At 36.2% G+C, this 24,469-nt stretch overlaps 1 protein-coding gene across 1 annotated transcript in view; it reads right to left on the minus strand.

Annotated features, from left to right (window-relative positions):
- The window catches only part of LOC110098887, a gene marked incomplete in the record, with an annotated part of 152,348 nt that overhangs the window by 69,856 nt on the left and 58,023 nt on the right, over window positions 1-24,469 (minus strand). Inside the window, 5 exon segments of the mRNA XM_020825834.2 lie at window positions 3,046-3,153; window positions 3,242-3,385; window positions 17,041-17,189; window positions 17,951-18,039; window positions 19,895-19,966. Of these exon segments, the coding sequence (XP_020681493.1) occupies window positions 3,046-3,153; window positions 3,242-3,385; window positions 17,041-17,189; window positions 17,951-18,039; window positions 19,895-19,966 (562 nt within the window).

A 24,469-nucleotide genomic window follows, 5' to 3' on the forward strand; every position in this document is an offset into this window, starting at 1 on the left:
AGCAGCTTGGCCACGTTGGAGAGGTCTTTTGGATAGCAGAAACCTCTTGGAAATGCAGGACAGCAATACAGAGTTGCTAAAATTTCTTAGACAGCAATTATAAAACTCCCAAAGAGAAGGAATTTAGTGGAAGGGGCCTTTTGGAAGGCACGGTTTTCTTAAACCTAAAATTAAATTTCAGGTTCGACTATGAGAGGCTAATGTTTGAATTTTAAAATGAGAGGGGAATTAGGAGGGAAAGTGGGGAGGGGATGGAATTAATTAGATTCCAAATTTATGGGATCTAATTAATTAAATGGGGACTTGGGTGGCCGGCCAAGGAGAGAGGAAGAGAGAGAGAGAGGGGGGTTGGGTATTGTGGAGGTGAGCCTAAGCAATTAAGATGATTGAGGAGATAAATCTGAATCTAATTTCATATTTAACTTAATTGATAACCTCTCCTAAATTAGGGGAGGAGCAATTAAGAGAGAATTCAAATTCAATTATTTGAATTTGAATTTTAAATCTCTTCCTAAATTAATGGGCTAAATTAGGAAGGGTGTTATGGTGAAATTGAAATCAGATTTTGGAGACATGGGGGTTTGAATGGATGAAGGAATTTGTGGAGCTACCTTCCAAATATAGCTTGGACAAATTTGGAAGTTATTTGAAATTCAAAATTTGAATTTCAAATTTTAGGAGTATCTCCCTACATCAATGGGACCAATTTTGGGTTAGTGGTAAAGAGGGAAGTTGTCACCATTAATGGTGGGGACAAAGTGGTCGGAGGCAAGGTGATGGGCGGCGGGGTTGGGGAGGGTCGGTCGTGGGGAAAATCGTAGGGGAGACTAAGGGAAGTGAAAGGTATGCATTAAAATGTGCCAACCTTGGGGAAAATCGTAGGGGAGACTAAGGGAAGTGAAAGGTATGCATTAAAATCAATTTCTCTTCTCTCATTCTCAAGATTTTTGGAAGAGAAGATTTATAGGGTTTGAGAAAAACTTGAGTTTTCTTTGAGGTTCTTTTGAGGAAAGTTTAGGGAAGGTTAAGAGGATGTTTCTAAACCCTAATGTGCATTTTCCTTCACCAAAATATGAGTTTTGAAAATTAGGGTTTTACTTAAAAGTGATTTTCTTTGTGAATGTCTTCACAAACGTTATTTCGAATGACTTGAGAAAGCTTTTATGTAAAGACATTATGAGATTTAAGTTAAATGTTGGGTTCATGAAAGTTAGGGTTTCTCATTTTTGATGAAATTTTTATAGCAATGACTAGAAGAGTTTAAGGGAAGTCTTTTGATATAAAAATTATGATTTTTTTCTTTGAGCAAAATTGAATGGAAAAATTAGGGAAAGTTAGGTTCTTTTTCAAACCTAGTTTTTATAGGTTGCATGTTCCCTAATTGGGTTCCTAAGAGCTTCAAGAGGTCTCTAATGTCAAAATTAGAGAGAAAACTATTTTTCCAATATTTAATTTTATTTAAATCCGAAATTTATTATTAAAAACATCAAGTTTGGTGAGAGGTTGATGATGTTGATGATGTTATACCTTAAGAATAGGTGTAGGAGGTTTATAGGAAGCTTCTAAACGAATTAGAAATTTTATTTTGGCAAGGTTTAAGTTAAACTATTTTCCTTTAGGTGGTGGCAAGAAGAAGAAGCATAATTAAAGAGGAAGGGAGGAGAAATTCAAAATTTTTGGAGGTAGGAATTCTTTTCCTTACATGTTCAATTGTTATTTCATGCTTATTTCATGATGTATTGTAAAGCCTTTTATAGCATTTTTGAGATTTTGAATGGCATGCAGAAATTGTGTAGAAAGAAAACATTTTTTTATGGCCATCTTGTACATTTTTTTTTATAGACTTGTGTTATGATAATGTTGTAGAGGTGCTGTATCTATTTTGATTAGCTAAAATTGAATGGAGTGGTTGATGAGAAATAAATTTCGTGTCCGATCTCGTTCCCGCCTCGTATCTACGAGCTAACCGGGCCGGGTCGTGACAACATGGGGTTAGCTACATGAATCATTTTTCTCCATTGTGTCCTGTTAAAAATCAAATTCTCGTTTAAATCTAATAAAGAAAGATCATTTCTAATATTTTCTAACCAAGTATTTTCAGGTCTACCTATACATTTCTTAACATAAGTCAAATCTAATACATCTACTTTCCTAATCGGGTCATCGGTAGACTGCCGTTTAACGTGACCAAACCATCTAAGGCGGCTCTCTCTAATCTTATCTTCCACTGGAGCCAACAAGATCAATGAGGAAAAAAATAAATTGTTGTAGTAAACAGAACCCAAGAAGCTCACCTCTTTCAGTATATTAGGTTACACATGATATTGCACATAAATTTTCAATATTTTTTCAGACAATCTAACAGATCAACAGACCTCTCTACTATCGGCCAAATTAAACTACTGTTAGCCTGTGCTACTATGTTTAGTACAAAATATGATAACAAAAAGGCGAATGCATGAGGGATCACGGTGAAATTGATCACATCTTTAAATAGAAGTATGTAAAGAAAACCAACCACAAGTAGGATGGATTACTGCATCAGTTTAGTCCCAACCCTCAAAACCATAACATTAAAAACCTTGATTAGCTAATCAAATGATCACCTCAAAAAAAAAAACCCTCAATCTCCGAAGCTATGAATTTAAATGAAAATAAAATCGAAAGGGAAATGCACGTTATCGCAACTGTGCATGGCCATCTAATGGGTCGAGAAACATGCTAATAAAATGATTCCTTTAAAACATTTTGCATCGGACAACATTAAAAACTCAAGCCCTCCAAAAGAGGATGCAGGAAATATATGCATCCCCAGCTGACACATTTATCAATTAGGCGCAAGACTGACCCACACAAAAAGAGAAAAAAAAATGCCGTTGTTATGTATTTCAATTCCCTAGAACCAAGGATGTAACATAACTTCCTAACAAGGTAACTAATTTTAACTGAATGGTTTCATTTGAAATGAGAGAGAGAGAGAGAGAGAAACAGAAATATCAGACATACAATAATGGTATACAAGTTATAAAATCAAGAGAGAAGTACCTTTAACAGATCAGCCAACAAATAATAGAAAATGTCCAATGCAGAGCAGGCAACCTCTTGCAAGTCTTCAGTTTCCTTCAAGCCATACCAGTGGGTTCGACTTGATTTCTGGACATGATATATGATTCATAACCTACATGAGATCAAAGTTCCCGCATAATATCAATTGATAAAGGGAAATTCAAGGATCACAGACCTCCATTGCTTGCTCTGATACATACAAAAGCTGACATAAGCTATTAAGAATGAAGGAGTCCAAATTTAAAATGTCCCGGATCATGGAGCCAAGCTTGTGACAGCCTCTGGCACCTTTAATACAACTTCTCACCACATCTAAAACCTAGATTAAATATGCATATAAGATTCTGATTACTATATAAATCCTACAGGCTATGCATTTAGGCCAAATTAAATGCAGAAGACAATGCTAAAAAAAATATTTTCACACACAATAAAGCCCGCAGGATTCTCCCACATACGCATACAGATGCCATACATTATACAATTCATTGTTACAGCATAAGTTGCATGTTTTGTCTGTATGCACGAATGCACATAAGATGAGTACACAATCTTTAGCCAGTATATTAAAATCTATACATCAAAGCACTAAAAGCCATGACATGTGCGTTGTAGCATTCATTCGTGTAAGAACATTCAACATTGGAGTCCAAGTTTCTTATTGAAGACATTCATGGGTTATTATACGAAAGAGATATATCATAGCCTATTTGCAAAAATGCCGCATAGTTATTAGTTTCAGATGTTATCTTGACTGCATGTCAATGGAGCAGATTTAGTTACACGTTGACAACCATATATATGCCTATAGGGTTTGCCGGCTTATGCCCTTCAGTAAATCTCTATGAGACAATTACAAGCCGCTCTCCAAGCTATCTATCAACCTCTCCATCTTTAAATTGCAGGGTTATGCCCTTTGTTTGCAAGTGTGGAAATCCATTTTGATTGCGGGAAGGCTTTTTTTTCTGTATGCAACAGGTTTCCGGCGGATTTTACACCGGTACATTCGCCACCAAACGATACCACGACTTCTAATGGCAATTACCGGCGTAATCGTGCGTCGGTAATACCGGAGGCATTTACGCCGGTATATCCATCAAATCGATATTTGATGATAATTCCGGCGTATGTTCTGCCACTTTTTCCGTCGTACTTTTTCGCCGGCAACAGCGGCGGAACATACGCAGGAAAACGACATCCAAAAACTGACATATATGTCTAATATTTCCGTCGGCATTTTACCGGAAGTACCGCCAGAAATGTTTCCAGCAAAATGCTTACGCCGGTATAATATTTGCGACGCACGAATTACCGTCGTATGGTTTTTCGCCGGAAATTTGCAGAAAAATCGTAATTTCCAGTGTTTTTTATTGTTACTGGCGGAGATTGCCCGCTAGTAATCACCTATTTTCATGTACTATATGTTCCGTCCCAGCCCTGCTTACCTTCAAAAAAGATGAAACTTAGAGAATGTGTGTTGATAGTCGAGCCATAAATAAGATAACCATCAAGTATAGGTTTGCTATCCCAAGACATCACGAACTGCTCGACATATTTAGCAGGTAGAAAATTTTTTTAAAATTTCCTTGCGAAGTGGATATCACCAAATTCAAATACGACCTGGTGATGAGTGGAAAATAGCCTTTAAAACAATAGAAAGTCTCTATGAATGGTTAGTCATACCCTCTGTCCTCTGAAACGCACCTAGTACATTTATACAAACCATGAATCATATCTTACGTCCCTTCCTTGAAAAAATTGTTATGGTTTACTTTGATGACATCCTGATTTATAGTACTGATCTCAACGACCATCTATAACATGTGAAGCAAGTCCTCAAAACATTAAGAGACCAAAGTTTGTACATCAACTTAAAAAGTGTTATTTCATGACTCATAGTTTGACCTTCCTTGGATATATTGTCACTGCAAATGATATTAAAGTAGACCCGTTTAAAATAGAAGCAATCCGAAGTTGACCGACTCTGAAAAATCTTAATGAAGTTAGAGGATTTCATGAATTAGCTTCTTTCTACTGTATGAATAACTTCAGTACCATGATATCATCCATCACAGATTGTCTTAAAAATGAAATTTTTAGGTAGACCTCTGCAGCTGAAAAGGTATTTCAACTGACTGAAACAAAAAAAGCCAAGCACCTATTCTTAGGTTCCAAGATTTTGACAAAAATTATAAAGTTAACTGTGATGCGTCCCATATTGGCATAGGAGCTGTACTTAGTCAAGAAAGTCGACCCATCACTACTTTTTAGCGAAATACTCAATCCCAATATTCAACTTATAATGTAGAGTTCTATGTGATTGTCCAAGCCCTAAAATTCTAGAGAAATTATTTTATTCAAAGAAAATTTGCGTTAAACTCCGATCACCAAACATTATGATATTTTGGGTCCCCAAAAAATTTAAATCGAAAACATGCTAAGTGGTCATCTTTCCTACAAGAATACACATTTCATCTTAAACACAAAGCCAAAGTTGTGAATAAAGACGCTGATTCCTTAAGCAGATGAGCCCACTTATTGGCAACCCTTTACCCAATTGTGATTTCCCTAGATTCTTTTAAAGATAACTGTGCCGCAAACCCAAACTTTAAAACCATTTGGGAATCATGTTGTACTTTCAAAATTAACCTCTCTGCTTAATTTACCATTCAACAAGGATTTCAATTTAAGAGAACTAGACTCTTTATCACCCAAAGCTCTCTACGTGAAAAACTCATCCAAGAACTTCAACGTGGAGGATTAGGAGAGCATTTTGGTCAAGGAAAAACTATAGCCTTAGTTGAAGAACAATATTATTGGTCCCACATGCGAAAACATATATCCAAGTTTGTAAACATGTCAATTATTCAAAGGAACAATTTAAAACATTAGTCCATACACTCCTCTTCCGATTAAAAACAAATCGTAGGAAGATATCACCATAGACTTCATCTTAGAATTACCTATAACATACCGAAAATTCGATTGTGTTCGTTGTCGTTGACCGATTTAGTAAAATGACACATTTAATTCCCTGTAAGAAAAACTCTGATGCATCTCAAGTAGTTGAATTATTTTTTAAAGAAATTGTGCGAGTGCATGGCATACCACGAACTTTTACCAATTATAGGGATACTAGTTTTTTAAGTCATTTTTTTTGTGAGAACTTTGGCCAAATTTAGAAACTACTCTACAATTCAGTAGTGCACATCATCCACAAACGAATAGACTAATTGAGATAGTAATAGAAGTCTGAGAAATTTGCTTAGGTGTCTTATAAGAGAACCTTCCCAATGGGAATTGCCTTTACCCAAAGCAGAATTTGCTTATAATAATTTCATTAACCAATCCACTGGAATAATCCCATTTGAAACGATTTATGGCCAACCCATTCCCCACATCTTGAAATTTGCTTAGGTGTTTGCAACATTGCATGTAGATAATTGGAATGGTGCTCTTCATCTCTTAAATAAATCAAGATATTATTTATAAACACAATTAAAAAAATGACCATAAATAGTTTAAAAATTTTGTTCATCAAATTCATAAATATAACTGGAGCATTCGTCACTCCAAATGGCATTACTAAAAACTCATAATGGATATATCCAGTTCTGAAAGCCATTTTAGCTATATCCTCCTCCTTAATGCGTAGCTGATGATACTGATGCATGCAAAGGGGGGGTCAAAAAAATATGAGAATTTGTTTTGACCCTTGGGCTGCTGGAGCTCTCGGTTTGGGCCTTGTTTGCTTTGATTTGGAGCTAATTTTTTTGATCTACTTGGTTCTAGCTCATAAATGCTTAAGTTGTCACTTTAGCTCATTAATTCAAAAAGGTTTATCTACTAATTTCAGCTCATTATGTGCGAAAAAGTTTAGCTTTTCCCCTTCCCCAAGCTGCCTTCTCGGTTTCCTCCTTGCCCCCTCGGTTTCTCTTGGGCTTTTGATGTTCCAGTGGCCCTGACTATTTTTCCTGTGCTGGCTGGTTTTCCCGTGTCACGACCCAACCCGACCGGAACGAGTCCCTTCGCGTCGGGCCGCGACAAATGTTGAAAATACAGGATCTTGTTTTGGAATTTGTTTCAGACTTTCTTCCAGAAATTCAAACAAACAGAAACACAGAGCTGCTATAAACTTCAAATACATTAAAAGAAATGCATCCACTATTTTATTCTTCCTTTCATCAAAATAATCATATACAATACAGTGCATAGCTACATACAGAAATAACATAACAGAAAAGCCATGGCTGTACAAAAATCAAAAGTACAAAAATACCTAATCACTGATCAGACACTGAACGGCTAATCCAAGACTTTCTTCCCTTTCCCAGAACCTAAAAACCACGCAGAAAATAAGGATGAGCTAAAAGCTCAGCAAGACTACACTCACCAATCAAAATCTCCAGAAATTCACATCAGAAAACACATCAGAAGCAGTTATTCAAATAGCTGTACAGAATTCAAACAGTCGTACAGAAATCGTACAACCGACATAATAGATACTTGATCAAATAGAAATCAAATCACAGGTACAATTATCATCTCAGAAACACCCAGTAAAAATCTTCCAGAAAATACTCAAAACGTGCACAATTATCATCTCAGAAATATACCAAAAGTTATGCGGTAAAACTTTTATCAGTACAAAATAATACCAAAATTTCACTAACGAAACCAAAATTCGAAACAGAAAAATCGTCAAAATCCTCGTTTCTAAAAATTGAGAAAGGCGGAATGTGCCTTACCTCGAGTCGGTCAACATTCTCAACTACAGCTACGGACGGAAACGGACAAAAGTCGCCCAAAAATCACTTTTTCTTCTTTTTCCTTCGATTTACTCTCTCCTGGGCTTTTCTCTCTTCAAAAAGATCTCATTTCCATATATATCCAACCAGATCGTCCCGGACGATCCCAAATCCTCCTGGGACGATTTGCCTACTGAACAAAATTCGATAAAATGAAATAGTTATCGTATCTGGACGAGTTGCTCTATGGAAAAAATTCGTACGGACGAACCCCATTTCATCCTAGGACGAGCTTCTCTGTCCCCAAAACCTGTACAAACCTGTACCGATCGTCCCAGGATGATCCAACTTCGTCCTGGACGATCTTGCAAGAAAAACAGCTTTCACAATCTCCCCAACTTGAGAGAAATGTCGTCCTCGATATTTCTAAAACAAAAGTGAGTCAGAACAGATGCGGATATAACTGTCGCATATCCGACTCCTCCCAAGTTGCCCCTCGTACTGTTCTATGCTTCCACTGAACTTGAACCATCGGAATCTGTTTATTTCTTAACATGAGAACATCATAAGCTATAATCTGTGCAGGCTCTTCCTTGTATTACAGATTCTCCTGAATCTCTACATCATCAGCAGATAGTTTCTTTTCAGAATCAGATATCCACTTTCTCAAAGAAGATACATGAAAAACATTATGTATATCGGACATTTGATCAGGCAATAACAGTCTATAAGCAGAATTTCCAATCCTTTTGAAAATTTCAAAAGGTCCGACATATCTTGGACTGAGCTTGCTCGTTCTTCCAAATCGGCTAACACCTTTCATCGGACTGACTTTGACATACACAAAGTCACCAATTTGAAATTCAACAAACATGTGCTTCCCATTTCTTGTCTATCTCCCACTTCAGTCAGAGTCAAAGGTGTTCTACACTTTCTGCCGTATAAAGCTTCATAAGGTGTCATACCAATACTGGACTGAAAACTGTTATTATAAGCAAATTCTATCAGTGAGACATGATCTTCCCAACTGCCTCCAAAATCCAGAACACATAACCTCAGAAGATCTTTCAATATTTGAAAAGTCCTCTCAGACGGTCCATCAGTCTGCGGATGAAAAGCAGTACTGAAATGCAACTTCGTACCCAAGCCTTGCTGAATATCCTTCCAAAGTCTGGAAGTAAACCTTCCATCTCAATCAGATACAATCACTTTTGGCACACCATGCAATCTGACAATTTCTTTCACATATACCTGAGCTAACTTATCCACCGGATCTGTCTGTCTGATCGGAAGAAAATGTGCAGACTTCGTCAATCGATCGACAATCACCCAAATAGCATCATGTTCTTGCCTTAATCGAGGAAAACCCATAGCAAAATCCATCATTACCTCCTTCCACTTCCACTCAGGGATAGGTAACGACTGCAAAAGACCTCCTGGTCGCTGATGCTCTGCATTCACTAACTGACAGGCTTCACATTTCGAAACAAACTCAGCTATATCCTTTTTCATTCCAAGCCACCAAAATAAACTTTTTATATCTCCGTATATCTTACCACTTCCTATATGAATGGTATAGCTTGAATAGTGAGATTCGTACATAATCTCTTTCCTCAGATTTCCAAACATAGGAATCCACAGCCTGTTCTTACAGAAAATAACACCATAATCAGAAATACGTAGTTCAGGTTTCTTACCATATTCAATCTAAACAATCAGCTTTGAATAGTTTGACTATTGCGTTTCATAGATCCTTTCTTCCAAGGAAGACTGAATGTTCATCTGAGTCAACACACCGGAATCCGGACCAATAGAGGAAATCACCTCCAACTGTAATCTTTCCATATCTCATATCAGATACTCATCAAAAGTAAGGTGAATACCTGATAATCCAGAAGACTTCTACTCAGAGCGTCTGCTACCACATTAGTCTTACCAGGCTGATACTGAATAGTCAGATCGTAGTCCTTGATCAACTCAAGCCATCTTCTTTGCCTAAAAATCAGATCCTTCTAAGTGAAGATATATTTCAAACTCTTATGATCTGTAAAGATCTCACACTTGACGCCATACAAGTAGTGACGACAAATCTTCAAAGCAAATACAACTGCAGCCAATTCCAAATCATGTGTCGGGTAATTCTTTTCATGTGGTTTCAATTGCTTTGAAGCGTAAGCAATTACCTGACCATGCTGCATTAGAACACAACCCAAACCTTTCAGTGAAGTATCACTGAACACATGAAATCCTTCCGTACCTGACGGAAGTGCTAATACTGGAGCAGAAGTCAAACAATCATTCAATCTCTAAAAACTAGCTTCACACTTCGGCGTCCAAACAAAAGCTACTGACTTCTGAGACAGTCTCGTCAGAGGTGAAAAAATCTAAGAAAATCCCTTCACAAACTTTATATAATAGCCAACCATGCCCAAGAAACTACGTACCTCAAATACCGTAGTAGGCCTTGGTCAATTAGCAACTGCCTAAATTTTCTGGGGATCAACAGAAATACCTTCGCCGCTCACTACATGCCCCAGAAATGAAATGCTCTTCAGCCAGAATTCACATTTGGAGAATTTAGCAAACAACTAGTGTTGCCTCAATGTCTCCAACACAGTTCTCAAATGTTTGTTAAGATCTTCCTCAGAAGCAGAATATACCAGAATATCGTCTATAAAGACGATCACAAACTGATCCAGATACTCCTAAACACTTTATTCATCAGATCCATAAAAACAGCAAGTGCATTGATGACCCCAAAAGGCATAAACAAAAACTCATAGTACCCATATCGAGTACTGAAAGCTGTCTTCATCACATCATCTTCCTTTACTTTCATCTGATAGTAACCAGATCTCAAATCAATCTTTGAGAACACAGAAGATCCAGCCAGCTAATCAAACAAATCGTCAATTCGTGGCAACGAATACTTATTCTTGATTGTGACTTTATTCAAATCTCTGTAATCCACACACATACGCATTGTCCCGTCCTTCTTCTTCACAAACAGAACAGGTGATCCACAAGGAGAAACACAAAGACGAGCAAATCCTCTATCCACCAACTCATGGAGCTGAACTTTCAACTCTGAAAGTTCCTTCGATGCCATCCTGTACTGAGACTTAAATATCGGAGAAGTACCCGGAAAAACATCAATACAGAACTCAACAACTCTATCCGGAGGCAAACCAACCAACTCCTTAGAAAATACATCTAAAAACTCTCATACAACTGGGATTTAAGAAATAGAACCCGCATCTATATTCATATCCCGTACTGAGGCCAAAAACACCGTAGAGCCCTTCTTCCACAATCTTCTGACTTCAAACACAAAAATCAGACAAGATAAAACTACTCTTAATCCTTGAAATACACATCTTTCACCATCCATAAGCAAGTTCACTTACTTCTTCAAACAGTCAATCTGAGCCTTATACAGACTCAGCCAATCCATGCCCAAAATCACATCATACGAAGGAATCGATAATAAAATCAAACACGATTTCCACTTCTTGCCAGAAATATCAATCTCACAAAAACAAAACTTCCGAGCAATCAAATTATTCATAGCCGGCAAAAGAAAATTAAGAGAAATCGGTAACGTCACAGAATTCATATGCAAAGCATCAAAACAATGCTCGGACAAAAACGAGTGACTGGCTCCAGAATCAAACAAAACACGACAGGGATAGTCAGAAATATAAACCGTACCTGTCACCACATCCGGAGCATCTCGAGCCTCTTGCTGATTCAAACTATACACACGTGGCTAAACTGGAGCTGGAGCAGGAGCTGCAGAACTACCAGACTCCCTCTGACTACCACTAGGTACTCCTCGACATAGAACCTGATCCACCAGCTTTACCAGATGATCCTTTAGAAACAGTACGTGGAGGAACTGTCCTCGGTCTTCCTGCTGGTCTAACAAAACTATCAGATCTGGACTCCGATCGTCGATCAAATCCAGCTTGTGGACATTCTGCAATCTGATGTCCTGGCTGACCACATCTGAAACACTGACCAGTCATCATGTAGCATTGGCCAAAATGTCTTCTTCCACAAGTCTGGCACACAGGTGCCCCACTGACTGATCCAGAACTAGTAATACTGCCACTACCAGAAACTGTAGTGGATCCTGACTGTCCACTCCTCCTGGAGTCTCCAGAAACAAATCTCTTCTTTTCAAAAAACCCACTGTTAGAAGCATCACCACTGAATCTCTTCCTACTAGCAATCCACTGTTGCTGAGTAGCCATCAGATCATTCTCTATCAGACGAGCTCTCTCCACAAGCTCAGAGAAATCAGAAATGTGAAATAGTACCAGGGGCTGCCTCAGACTATCTCGTAGTCCCCTCAGAAATTTATAGCACTTCTCAGCAAAAGTACTCACCAGCTGCAGAGCATATCGTGCCAGAGCAGTAAACTCTGCATCGTACTGCATAACTGTCCTGCTCCCCTGAACCAACCTCAGAAAAGTCTCCTGCATTTGCTGTCTTGCAGAAGGAGATACAAACCACAATCGAAATACTTCAGAAAATTCTTCCCAAGTAATCAGAGAGTTCAATTAACATTGGAACTTTTCCTCCTGCTAGCCCATCCACCAGTGCTCAGCCACACCATCTAACAGAAAAATAGCTAACGGTACCTTCCTGTCCGAAGGATACTGCATACCGTTAAATGTCTTTTCTAACCTTCTTAACAAATCCTCAGCTGCTCTGGGCTCAACAGTGCCCTCAAACCTCGGAGGTTTCAATCTCAGAAACATCTGTAAATGTCTATCTACATCTTCAGATCTAACAGTAGAGGCAATATTCTGTGTCTCGCTCATCATCTGAGCAACCAATGTAGCAAACTGAGAAATTGTATCAGAACCAACCACTGGGGCAGTACTGTTCACAGGAGCTGCCTGACTAGCACTCTGCCCATCAATCATATCTGGGTCTGGCAAATCCATAATCACACAGAAAACTATGCACAAAACAACATAATAAAAATCCAGACAAACCAGAACTACCCCCCAACAGACTTATAGATCAATTCCTATAGCCCTGTCTTACAATCCAAATTCCAAAACCATTGCTCTGATACCACTAAAATATTGTCACGACCCAACCCGACCGGAACGAGTCCCTTCGCGTCAGGTCGCGATAAATGTTGAAAATCCAAGATCTAGTTTTGGAATTTGTTTCAGACTTTCTTCCAGATATTCAAACAAACAGAAACACAGAGCTGCTATAAACTTCCAATACATTAAAAGAAATGCATCCACTATTTTATTCTTCCTTTCATCAAAATAATCATATACAATATAGTGCATGGCTACAGACAGAAATAACAGAACAGAAAAATCATGACTGTACAAAAATCAAAAGTACAAAAATACCTAATCATTGATAAGACACTGAACGGCTAATCCAATACATTCTTCCCTTTCCCAGAACCTGAAAATCACGCAGAAAACAAGGATGAGCTAACAGCTCAGCAAGACTACACTCACCAATCAAAATCTCCAGAAATTCACATCAGAAAACACATCATAAGCAGTTATTCAAAGAGCCGTACATAATTCAAATAGTCGTACAGAAATCGTATAACCGATAGAACAGATACTTGATCAAATAGAAATCAAATCACAGGTACATGAATTCAAATCAGAGTGCAGAACAAATCTTATAAAACCTATAAAACTTTCAAATCAAAGAATAGATCAGATCGTACAATTAGAATTCAAATCAGCTAAAATCACATTTCAGATATCACACATCACATATCACATATCACATATCATATAACAGATTCCCTGATCCTGACATAATCTCTACGGATTCTGGCCCATTATGCCTCCCTTCCCTGACACTAACAGAATCTCAACGAATTCTGACCCCTTATGTCTCCCTTCCCTAAAACTGATAGAATCTCAACGGATTATGGCCCCTGTCTCCCTTTGTGTTTGAAGCAGCAGAACAAAATAAATATACAGAATTTTCAAAACAGAACTTATTTTCAGATTTTACTAACACAGACAGAATCTGACCCCTTATAACTCCCTTCTGATAGCACATCACATCATAACATTCAATTCAGAAAATCAGATTTCGTCAGAAAATCGTCAGCGACATAACGGCAATATACAGAATTTACACAAAATTTTCAGATTCAGAAATTTATCAAATTACCATAGATAATGTCAAACATCATTATAAGACTTTTATTGTACTGAAGTAATAATTTCAGACATCCAGATAAATTGTTATTCGATCAAAACCCCGTAAAATTCAAACTATCCGGTAAAAATCTTCCAGAAAATACTCAAAACGTGCACAATTATCATCTCAGAAACATACCAAAAGTTATGCAGTAAAACTTTTATCAGTACAAAATAATAACAGAATTTCACTAACGAAACCAAAATTCGAAACAGAAAAGTCATCAAAATTCTCGTTTCTGAAAATTGAGAAAGGTGGAATGTGCCTTACCTCGAGTCGGTCAACTTTCTCAACTACAGCTACGGACAGAGGTCGTCCAAAAAACACTTTCTTCTTTTTCTTTCAGTTTTCTCTCCTGGGCTTTTCTCTCTCTTCAAAAAGATCTCATTTTCATATATATCCAACCAGATCGTCCCGGACGATCCCAAATCGTCCCTGGACGATTTACCCTCTGGATAAAATTCGTTCAGACGAAATAGTTATCGTACCTGGACGAGTTGCTCTCTGAAAAAATTTCGTACGGACGAACCCCATTTCATCCTGGGACGAACTTCTCTGTCCCCAAAACCTGTACAAACCTATACCGATCGTCCCAGGACGATCCAACTTCATCCTGGACGATCCTAGAAGAAAAACAGCTTTCACATCCCGTGCCATGGCCCTTTGTTCTCTGTGCTGGCTCCTCGGTTCCCTTGATGGCTAGGTTTCCCGTGGCTGCCTGCTTGGTTTCCCGTGGCCTTTTTTCCCTTGTTTCCTGAGCTTGTTTGGGGCTGCTGTTTGGTGGCTGTTGGCCTTTCATTTCCCTAAATCTAATAGGTTTAATTCATGCTTTAAGGGGCTGTTTAGCTGCCCTCTTTTGGTCTATAAATAGTAGATGTTTTGGAATAAAAAGAGTGTTATAATGTGATTTTTGGAATAGAAAGCCTGAGGGTTTTTTGTTGGAAAAGCTTGCGAGCTTGTTCCATTTCTCTCTTCTCTTCTTCTTGGAATGCTTGCGAGCTTCTCCTATGTTTCGTCTTGGCTTCTAACCTCTTATTCTATACGCAAGAATCCACCCCACTTGTATCATTCTTCTCTCAATGGATGAATGCAACTTTAGGTGTTTTGTTTGAGTCGTTTGTAAGTATCTTTTGTTGTATGGTCGTTTTATATGATATAAAGTTGTTGTTTTTTTTATTTCAAAAGTGTCTTTATGTATTTTCTTTATCCTAGTAAGGAAATGTCATTTCTAGCAAAAAATTAGGGTTGGCCTAATTTTTTGCTTTTTTTTGCTTGCATCAGATACTAAAAAAGCAAATCAATCTTAGAGGTTGATCAAATAAGTCATCAGTTATGGGAAATGGATATTTATTTTTAACAGTGAGCTAATTCAATTCTCTATAATCAATGCATATTTTAAAGCTCCCATCTTTCTTTTTTACTAACAATATTGGAGCTCCCCATGGCGAGGAACTTGGCCTGATAAACCATTTATCTAACAACTTTCGTAATTAACTTTTTAACTCTTATAATTCATTAACTGTCGTCTTGCAGGGTGTTTTTGACACTGATTCTGAACCCCAAATCAAATTAATAGTGAAATCTATCTCTCTTTCTTATAATAATCCTGGCAAATCATCCAGAAACACCTCTGGATATTTTTTGACTCTAGATATATCCTTCAACTCTTTAACTTCCTTATTTGTATCATTTACTTGAGCAGGAAAACACTAACACTCTTTGGATACAAAATTGCAAGCTTTCATATATGTTATTATTATTGAAGAAATTCCTCCATCTCCATAAAATTTACATTCTTTTTTCTCCAGGGAATTTAAATCTTACAATCTTCTTGTTGCATTCTATAATCACAAAATGATTTGATAACCAATCCATTCCAATATCATATCAAATTCATATAATGGTAGCATATTCAAGTGAAATTTTCATAGGAATTAACATATACATATATTATTTCTTTAACAATTTTCATATTATTTGCTTATTTATATTACTTAATTAATTATGTAATTAACAAAATTCTTATGAATTAAATAAAAACATATATGTAATCACTTCAGGTGAGTCCTTGGCATCCTGCTGAGACAGTGCATAGACTCTAAGCAGAGTATTTTATTGACCTTGACTTGATCCTGAAGTATAAGCAACTAATTCTATCACTCTTCGTCTTCTGACATTTTTTTGAGGTCCAATATTCATCATTGATTCTCCTTCTGGTCTTTGCTCCAAAGTAGAGCATTTTTAAGCTATATGACCTGATTGATGACACCAAAAACAAGTGCTTGTACCAGATAGAAATTCTTCCTTGTTTGCTTTCCCACTTGTTGCAATTGTTCATGCTCATCTGACTACCACTACTACTGGGCTTTGCCTTCTTCCAATTAAATTTCTCATATTGTGAAATGGATTTGTTGGGTGAATCCTGAGAAGCTCTCATAACAAAGCCACTCTTCCTCTTCAAAAACTCACATCTTCTATAGTTATTTTGGATGTCCATTTCTACCGTTTTTGCTCTCTCCACTAATACAGTATAATCTTCAATCCTAGAGGAACAAGAGCTGCATGATTGCATCTTCCAATCCAGATAAGAATTGTGCTACTATACGCAGGATATGACATATCTACGGGAAAAATGTATTCATTTGAGGACTAGCCTTAATTGAAAGTTCTCCCTCATTATCGGGAGGGGTAACAAACTATAGGGGCTTGCGCATATAAGAAATCATAACTCAGATCATAAAGTCCTCACAAAATGAGGGCGAAATCTCTCGGTAGTCTCTTATTTCAAACTCAATCTGCCTTCTGAAATTTTATCACGGAACCTAATTCGTTAGAACTCCCTCAAAAGAGCGTAGGCTGGCGCACGAATTTTCGGAGCGCACATTAGTATAAAGCAAACTTCAGGGAGGAAATGGCCATTTTTTCATGAAAGAAAGTACATATTGTCATTTAAAGAACAAGCACAAGTGAAAAAAGTTGAGCTCTGGAATCAACTAGCGACCACAACCTTGAACCATACCTTCAAAATTACTTTCCACTGCCCATACTTCAGTTTGTACATCATATGCATGTGGCTAACAAAGAAGTATCGCAGAGAAAATACAGCAAGTGCACAAACTACTGTATCCCCCGTGCCTTTCTCAATAAGATGGACGGTTAGATCAAGCACTGCAAAGGAACAATAACAAAAGTTATATTCAACTTCTATAAAAGACGTGCTGAAATAAAATTAAAAAAAAAAAAATTTATGACAGAACAAAGCTAAAGATTTGCAAAAAAATCATATGGACCCTTTATCTCTATTTGTTATGGAAAGTCGCTTTACCCCGGACAGCAAAAGAAAAGGAACTACATTACATTCTTAATTCAAAATAAAATTCGGTGACAAATACATATCCAAACAAAACCAGGAAATATCTAATCAAAGGTTCACACGATACAAATAAATTTGTCCATTATCACGTTAGCCAAATATTCATATTGCAATTAGATCTTCCAACTTTTACTGTAATATTGAAGGGGAAAAAAAAGGTTTTCTTGCTTGTGCTGTCAGAAGCAGCAAGGCTTTTGTTTTTTTGGGTCAGTCCCGATAAGACAGCCTGAATAAGTAAAGCACAGACGGATCATGAGAATCAACTTAGGATTCAGAATTAAAAAGTCAGAAATAGCTTCGGAAGTAACATAGAGACTATGCTATAGGCAACAGAAAAACAAAACAGAAGGTAAACAAAAGGTTATGGAGAAAAAAGAACAAGAAAAAAAAAACAGATTGATGAAGGAAAATTTGCGCCAGCATTAAACAGCAGAAGAAAAGAAAATATATATTAAGAAGCAGATTAATTTCAACCTAAGAAAAAGACCTAACTTTCAAGCATACATATGACAAGGAACGACAAAGATCTTATTTTGTTTATTAAGCGGATGCATACCTGATGCTGTCAACAAAAAGCATCCACTTTCCTCCGAATGGCCAACTAAAAGCATTTCAGAAAGTCCACCAGATAGTAGCCATGCATCACTGATAGAAAACAGAATTATTAAGAAGAGCAAAATGGCAGTAAAAAATTCAAATACTCGAGTGCAAATTCTCATTGAAGATAGGCAATCAGGACATACACAAATACCTACATAACATTGCAGGGAATAGTTCAACAATTACGATTGAATTAAATATTGGAAGGCTTACTTCAACACATAAACACAAGTTTCAATGTACTCACACAATTATTGTTAAATTAATATTAACTCCTCAAAATGAAGAAATTTCCTGGTTCCTGCACGACAATTTTTCCTAATCTGACCAATGTTTTGGAAATTTGTCATTTTAAGCCTCTATGCACTATCCTATTGAAATAGCAATCCATTAATATTTGTTTAAAGTGAAATGAAAGCAAGAAATTGTAAATCCAAAGGTATTGCAGGTAAAGTGCCTTTGGCAGGCATACATTGGTAAGTGGAAATCCATAATCACAAGCAGAAACAACGTACAAGAAAGGAGGGATCAGTTACGCTTGACATGAAGCCCATGACGACCCATTCAAGATGGCTATTAAATGAATATTTTTCTTGATTGTGGCCTCAAATCATGATTAGAGTACAAAGACTATAATAGGCTATTCCTAATTAAATAAAGATTAGCATGCAGTTTATGGCTTGCTGATTACGGTAATAGACACCGTCAATAAGCAAAATCACCTTCCTATAAAAGGGATCAATTATTTTAAAAATATTAAAATCCATTTAACAAAATTTTGTTTGTAACAAAAGGATATTAAATGCAAAATAAAATATGGAAATAATCGGACTTTGTTTGATATAATAATTACAATCACAAGAAATAACATTTAAAATCTATTCCACAAGTGAATAGGAAATCTTTCGAGGTTCTTCCTCATAAAAAAGCATTAGAAGGACGTAAGAATGTTTTATTACCAATTACCTTAAATGAAGAATATGCAATATGTTTCAAGCAAGATTTTCAGCTCCAGTAGCTTAAGATTAATTTCATTGGTGGTTTCAATCAAAACAGGATAATTTTTTAAGATTAGGTTATTTCAAAAGTTCTAGAATAAAATTGAAAAGTTTGATAGAGTTTCAATCAAAATTCCATCAAAATACTTAAGTAGTCGTCGAAACACAATTAGAATTTTATCCAAAACTTGCATGCATTTTGTACTCTACAGCCCATTAGGATTACATGCCAAGCACTTTTTTAATGGTTAGAATCCAGACAAAAAAAGAAGTAAACAGACAGAGTACTGTCAAATTGCTAAGCATTATCCTACAAATTCTATGTTTATTGACTTCATTACCTGATCTTTCATCATAATGTTACATGCCAATTGTAATTTAAGTATAATAACGTTTTGAATCTTCCATCAAACAAAAAATACAAAAGTAGCATGTGTGCTTTAATTTACAAGTTAATATCATATTATTACTAAGAGTTTATTATCTTATTTAGTAATAAGGTCGTGAAATGACATAATCCCTTTCCATTCTAAATCATAGTTCTAATTTTGAATTTCTCAAAATTACATCTAGAATGACTTATTTTCATTTTTGAACTACTTAGACAAAAAGAAAAACAAAACCAAAGCCATCGATACAGTTGAAATTTTAATGGTGACAACAACAACAATATCAAACCTTTACCATATTATGTGGGGTCAGCAATAGGAAATTTTAATGGTGCCATTGAAATAAAAATTAAGTTGAAAACACACGATTACCTAATATAATTTGAAGCAACGGACTCCTATAGGCTCAAAATAGAGTATGAAAAGACATGGGCACAACTTTTAGCAGAACATGATTCAATATGACTTCATTGATGAATTTCTTAAAACTTAAAGGCTAAACAAATCATTCACCTTGGTGACACAACATATGTTGTACCAAATATATTTGAACTCAACACCATATCAATTACGTGAGAAGGTGCACTGCAATAGAAAAACAAACATAATTAGTCGGCCTCTTCCAAAAAAAGGCACTTTTTGATAACAATTAACTCACATAACACAAAAAATAAGTTAACATCAACAACATCATCTTCGTCTCAACTACTTTGGGTTAGCTTAATGAATCCTTTCTTTTTTAACAGCTATTGAGGACCACAATTTATATATTGAAGTTTAGTTAAAAAAATTGTATAAAATAAAACACCTAATTGTCAGACAAAATTCAAATTAAATAGCCCAAATTATTAGGTAATTCACCTAATAAAAAGCTAGTTGTAGGAAACTTTGAAACTTTAACTTTGTTTCAAGGCTACATTTATTTAAGGGAAAGTGCCTATGAATAATCGTAATTTTTGTGTCTAAATCTTAGGTTTTGATAAATCAAATGTAGACTAGATTTTTGGATGATCAAGAAACTAAAAATATATACACTTATGATCAACTTGAACACATTGACAATTCTAAGACCTAACTATCGATATTTGAATTGCATAGGCAAGCTAGTTTTCAACAAGATAATTAGAACACTCACACAATAATCATATGACTGTGAGTTCAATTGCATAGCATGCTTATATGTACTTTTACAAGGGATGGCTGTATGTTTACATTTGACCTGTGACTATGACGAGATTTCATTTAATTTTAAAGATGAAAGCAACACTCCAGCAAGGAGAAGGGATAGATCTAAGAGATCATCAAATAATAGTGATGCCAAATTTCCATTACACTTTTTTTTTTTTTTTTTTTTTTTTTTTTTTTTTTTTTTTTTTTTTTTTTTTTGACTTGTTGAGTGCATGCATCACAAGTTATTAAGTTTTGAGGATTTCTGAACTTGCGAGTTTGTTGGTGTGGATGTTGATGATGGAAATATTAGGATATTCTCTTTGAGGATATAAGCTAGTCTTCAGCAAGGTGGAAGTTAGGTGAAAGAGTTGCTTCAAGGCAACATGCTTTATCCTACTAGGTAGCAGCACTACTAATAGGGAGTACGTACAAAAAAAATGCATCACATGAGTCAAATTACTCGCCTCAGTGTTGAGCACCTCGGACAGCCAGGTTGTAATAGACTGATTGATCCCCAAACTAATTATTGAAATTTTGAGATGTTATGTTTATTAACAATGGGTACTTTAGTATGTTATTGTGGAGGAACCATTGGAGTTTGCACAAAACAGTTGGGCATTTTGATTATGCATTTATGACTAAACAGCTGATTAACTTGCAAATGCATTTTACAAGCGTCACATATTTTTTAGTGAGCATATTGTTATCAGAGGATATATTTGCCAAGAATGAAACAAAAACATTATTTCTCGTTATTAGTACTAAAGACTTGAACTTGAGTTTTGAATTGGCTTTTAATTTAGTAAAAAATTTTGGAAATTGGAACTGATTGCAGATTTGTCTTTCATAAGGAAAATCACGAGTGGTTATAATTTGACTATCAATAAAAGATATAAACTACCTAGCACCAGATATATTTATCACCAAAGATGGGCCATAAATGTCACTATGGATAGTTACAAAAAGTTTGGTATGTTCTATAAGGATAAGAATCTCGTTTGAAATTTGGAAGACCAAGGCAAGAAAGCCACAACCAAGATTGTGCTTTCATTAAAGATGATAAATATTGAACATTTTCTTTTTCCTTTCAAGATTCCCTTCATAAATTAGGAGGTAGGAGGCTAGTATTTTCCTTCTTGCGAATTATTCTTCCTAGGCCTCTATCCTTGAATTCGAAAGTAGGAGGAAAATTAATAGTATAGTTCCTAACCTTGGTAATTTTATTAATTGATAACAAGTTACATGAAAACTTAGGAACCATAAGAACTAAATTAAAAACTAGAGAGCTAGTGACATTGATAATCTCCAAGCCAGTTACTTACAATGTTGAACTCTCGATCATTTTGATTGTGTAATTCTTTAAACAAGGATGAATTTGACATACATAGCCATCCCCTATAATATGATCAGAGAATCCAAAGTTCACAACTTAGGATAGCGGATTTCCAGGATAGTGGAATTCCATTTCAAGCAGTCAAGATCATACCTATTTATGCAAAAACACTGATGATGATTTTTAGGTCTAGAAGATTTTGGTTGACATTGGATAAGAAGCAACTTAGAGAAGGCTTTTTGAATACAAGTGATGCCAGTGGATCTCGATTCATGGGAGGAGGCAACACCAAAGGATGATCATCATTCTAAGGCCTCTCTAGTTTAACCATTATCTTGGTTTAATCAAGAACAAGCCTAAAAGGAAGGATAGTGAAGACCTAAAATTCTGTGAGTATGTCGAATAATGTGGTTCTAATACCATGTTGAGAAATATGAGAGATGAATACAATATATTTTCTTATTTCAATAGAGAGAAGTGATCTATGATGCACAGACACGGACATGGAAAAACGGACACGACACGACATAGACACGGGACACGTCAATTATTGAAAATATAGGATACGGACACGGTATTATAGTTTTTTATATTTTAAAAATAGTATATAAAATTGAATAAATATAATTTTAAAATAATTTAGAAATATTAAGTTATTTAACTAAAATTTAAGCTTAAAATGATTAACATTAGGATGTCATGAGTCGGACGTCGATGTCGTTTATCAATTATCGAGAAAGGAAATGACGATGCTGTCGAGACTCGGGCAATGATGTTATGCAGTAAATATTGATCGTCAATGTTAAAGGGCGTTTATCGTCAATGTTGAGAGAGTGTTGGTTGTCGATGTTGAGAAGGCGTTGGAGTAAAATGAGATGTCAAGTTGTCGATGTAAAAATTGCTAGCATCGAGCATCAATATAAAGACATCGTCAGACTTTGATATGGTGATCGTTTTGAAATGTTGATGTTGTAACGATGTCAGACGTCGATGTTCAGATGATATCGAGCATTGTTGTGAAATCAAAGCAGTAACCCGCCAAAGAGAAATGAAAATAAAAATATTCGATGAATGGGGTATCAAGTGCGGACGATTGATTTGATATTGTAGATAAGAAATAAGAAACATATTTTTTTATATTTTAAATAAGTAAAAATTTTAAATACAAGAAATTATATTTAAAAAATTCATAAAATATTTAGGATACATGTGAGGCCTGCAATGCTTTATGGTGCCGAATGTTGGTCATCCGAATGTTGGCCATTAAAAGAGAAGCATAATACTAAGTTAAGTGTGGCAGAGATGAGGATGCTCAGGTGGATGAGTGGCTTTACCCTTAGAGATAAGATACGAAAAGAGCATATACGTGAAAAGGTTGGAGTAGCTCCAGTAGAAGATAAGATTAGAGAGAGTCGCCTTAGATGGTTTGGACACATAAAACGGCGGCCTTCCGATGACCCGGTTAGGAGAGTAGAGGTATTAGATTTGACTTATTTTAAGAAAGGTAGGGGTAGACCTAAAAAGACTTGGTTAGAAAATATTAGGAATGACCTTTCTTTATTAGATTTAAACGAGAATTTGACTTTTAATAGGACACAATGGAGAAAAAGGATTCATGTAGCCGACCCCACATAGTGGGATAAAGGCTTGATGTTGTTGTTGTTGTATTTAGGATACGTGTGTCGGACACGTGTGTCCAATTTATCTTTAATAGTTTTTTAATTGGACACGTTTTCGGCGTGTTCAACATGTATCGGAGGACTGTCGTGTCGGACACTGCACGCCTCTTTGAGGAGAAGTGTCAGTGCATCATAAAAAGTGATAAAATATTTATAGCCGAAGTTAAAAGTCTAGAATAAAAAGAAATACTAGGAGCAAAATTAGACCATAATACATCTAATGAAGAGGGAAAAAGGAATGAAATTAACATAATTATTTATAATGATTCAATCCTAGTCAATTTCAGATTTTCGGGTCAATCCGGGTCCAAACCCGGTTTTAAAAATAGGTCGGGATATTGAAGTATTGAACACAAACCAGACAAGTTTACCAAATATGTTGAATCGAAACCAGGATTTTTTGGGTCAGATCCAAATCAGGTCAAATATTGACACACGTAATAATGAATCAGGAAATAATCTAATTCCTCAATAAGTTAGCGAACAGCATATGGCAAGGATCTTGTATGGCGGGGGAGAAGAAGTTGGCAACCCTGTATGGTAGGAGCAAATGGAAGTAGATAGGAAAAGTAGTAGTTGCAGCCTTGTATGGAAGGATTAGCTGGTAGGAGAAAGGCGAAGTAATAGTTGTAGCCATGTATGGAAGACATAGTGGATTCCAAGAACCAAGAGGAGCTGTTGGCTAGCTTTTATGGTAGGCAGAGAAGCAGGTTGGAGGCAGTAATGAAGGCGGAGATGGAAGGGAGTAGCTGGTGGTCCTGATGTAAGCTAGCCTATGGTGGCAGAAGCTTAGTTGGGGACCATTTTGGTCCTTCATAAAGAGTCAAGGGACTATTTCGATCATTTTCAGTATTAATATATTAACACAAGGATCTGCTATGTAATAACAATCATGCTGCCAACCAA

The sequence above is a fragment of the Dendrobium catenatum genome, unplaced genomic scaffold (assembly GCF_001605985.2).
Source record: "Dendrobium catenatum unplaced genomic scaffold, ASM160598v2 fragScaff_scaffold_1381, whole genome shotgun sequence".
Classification (NCBI taxonomy): Eukaryota; Viridiplantae; Streptophyta; class Magnoliopsida; order Asparagales; family Orchidaceae; genus Dendrobium; species Dendrobium catenatum.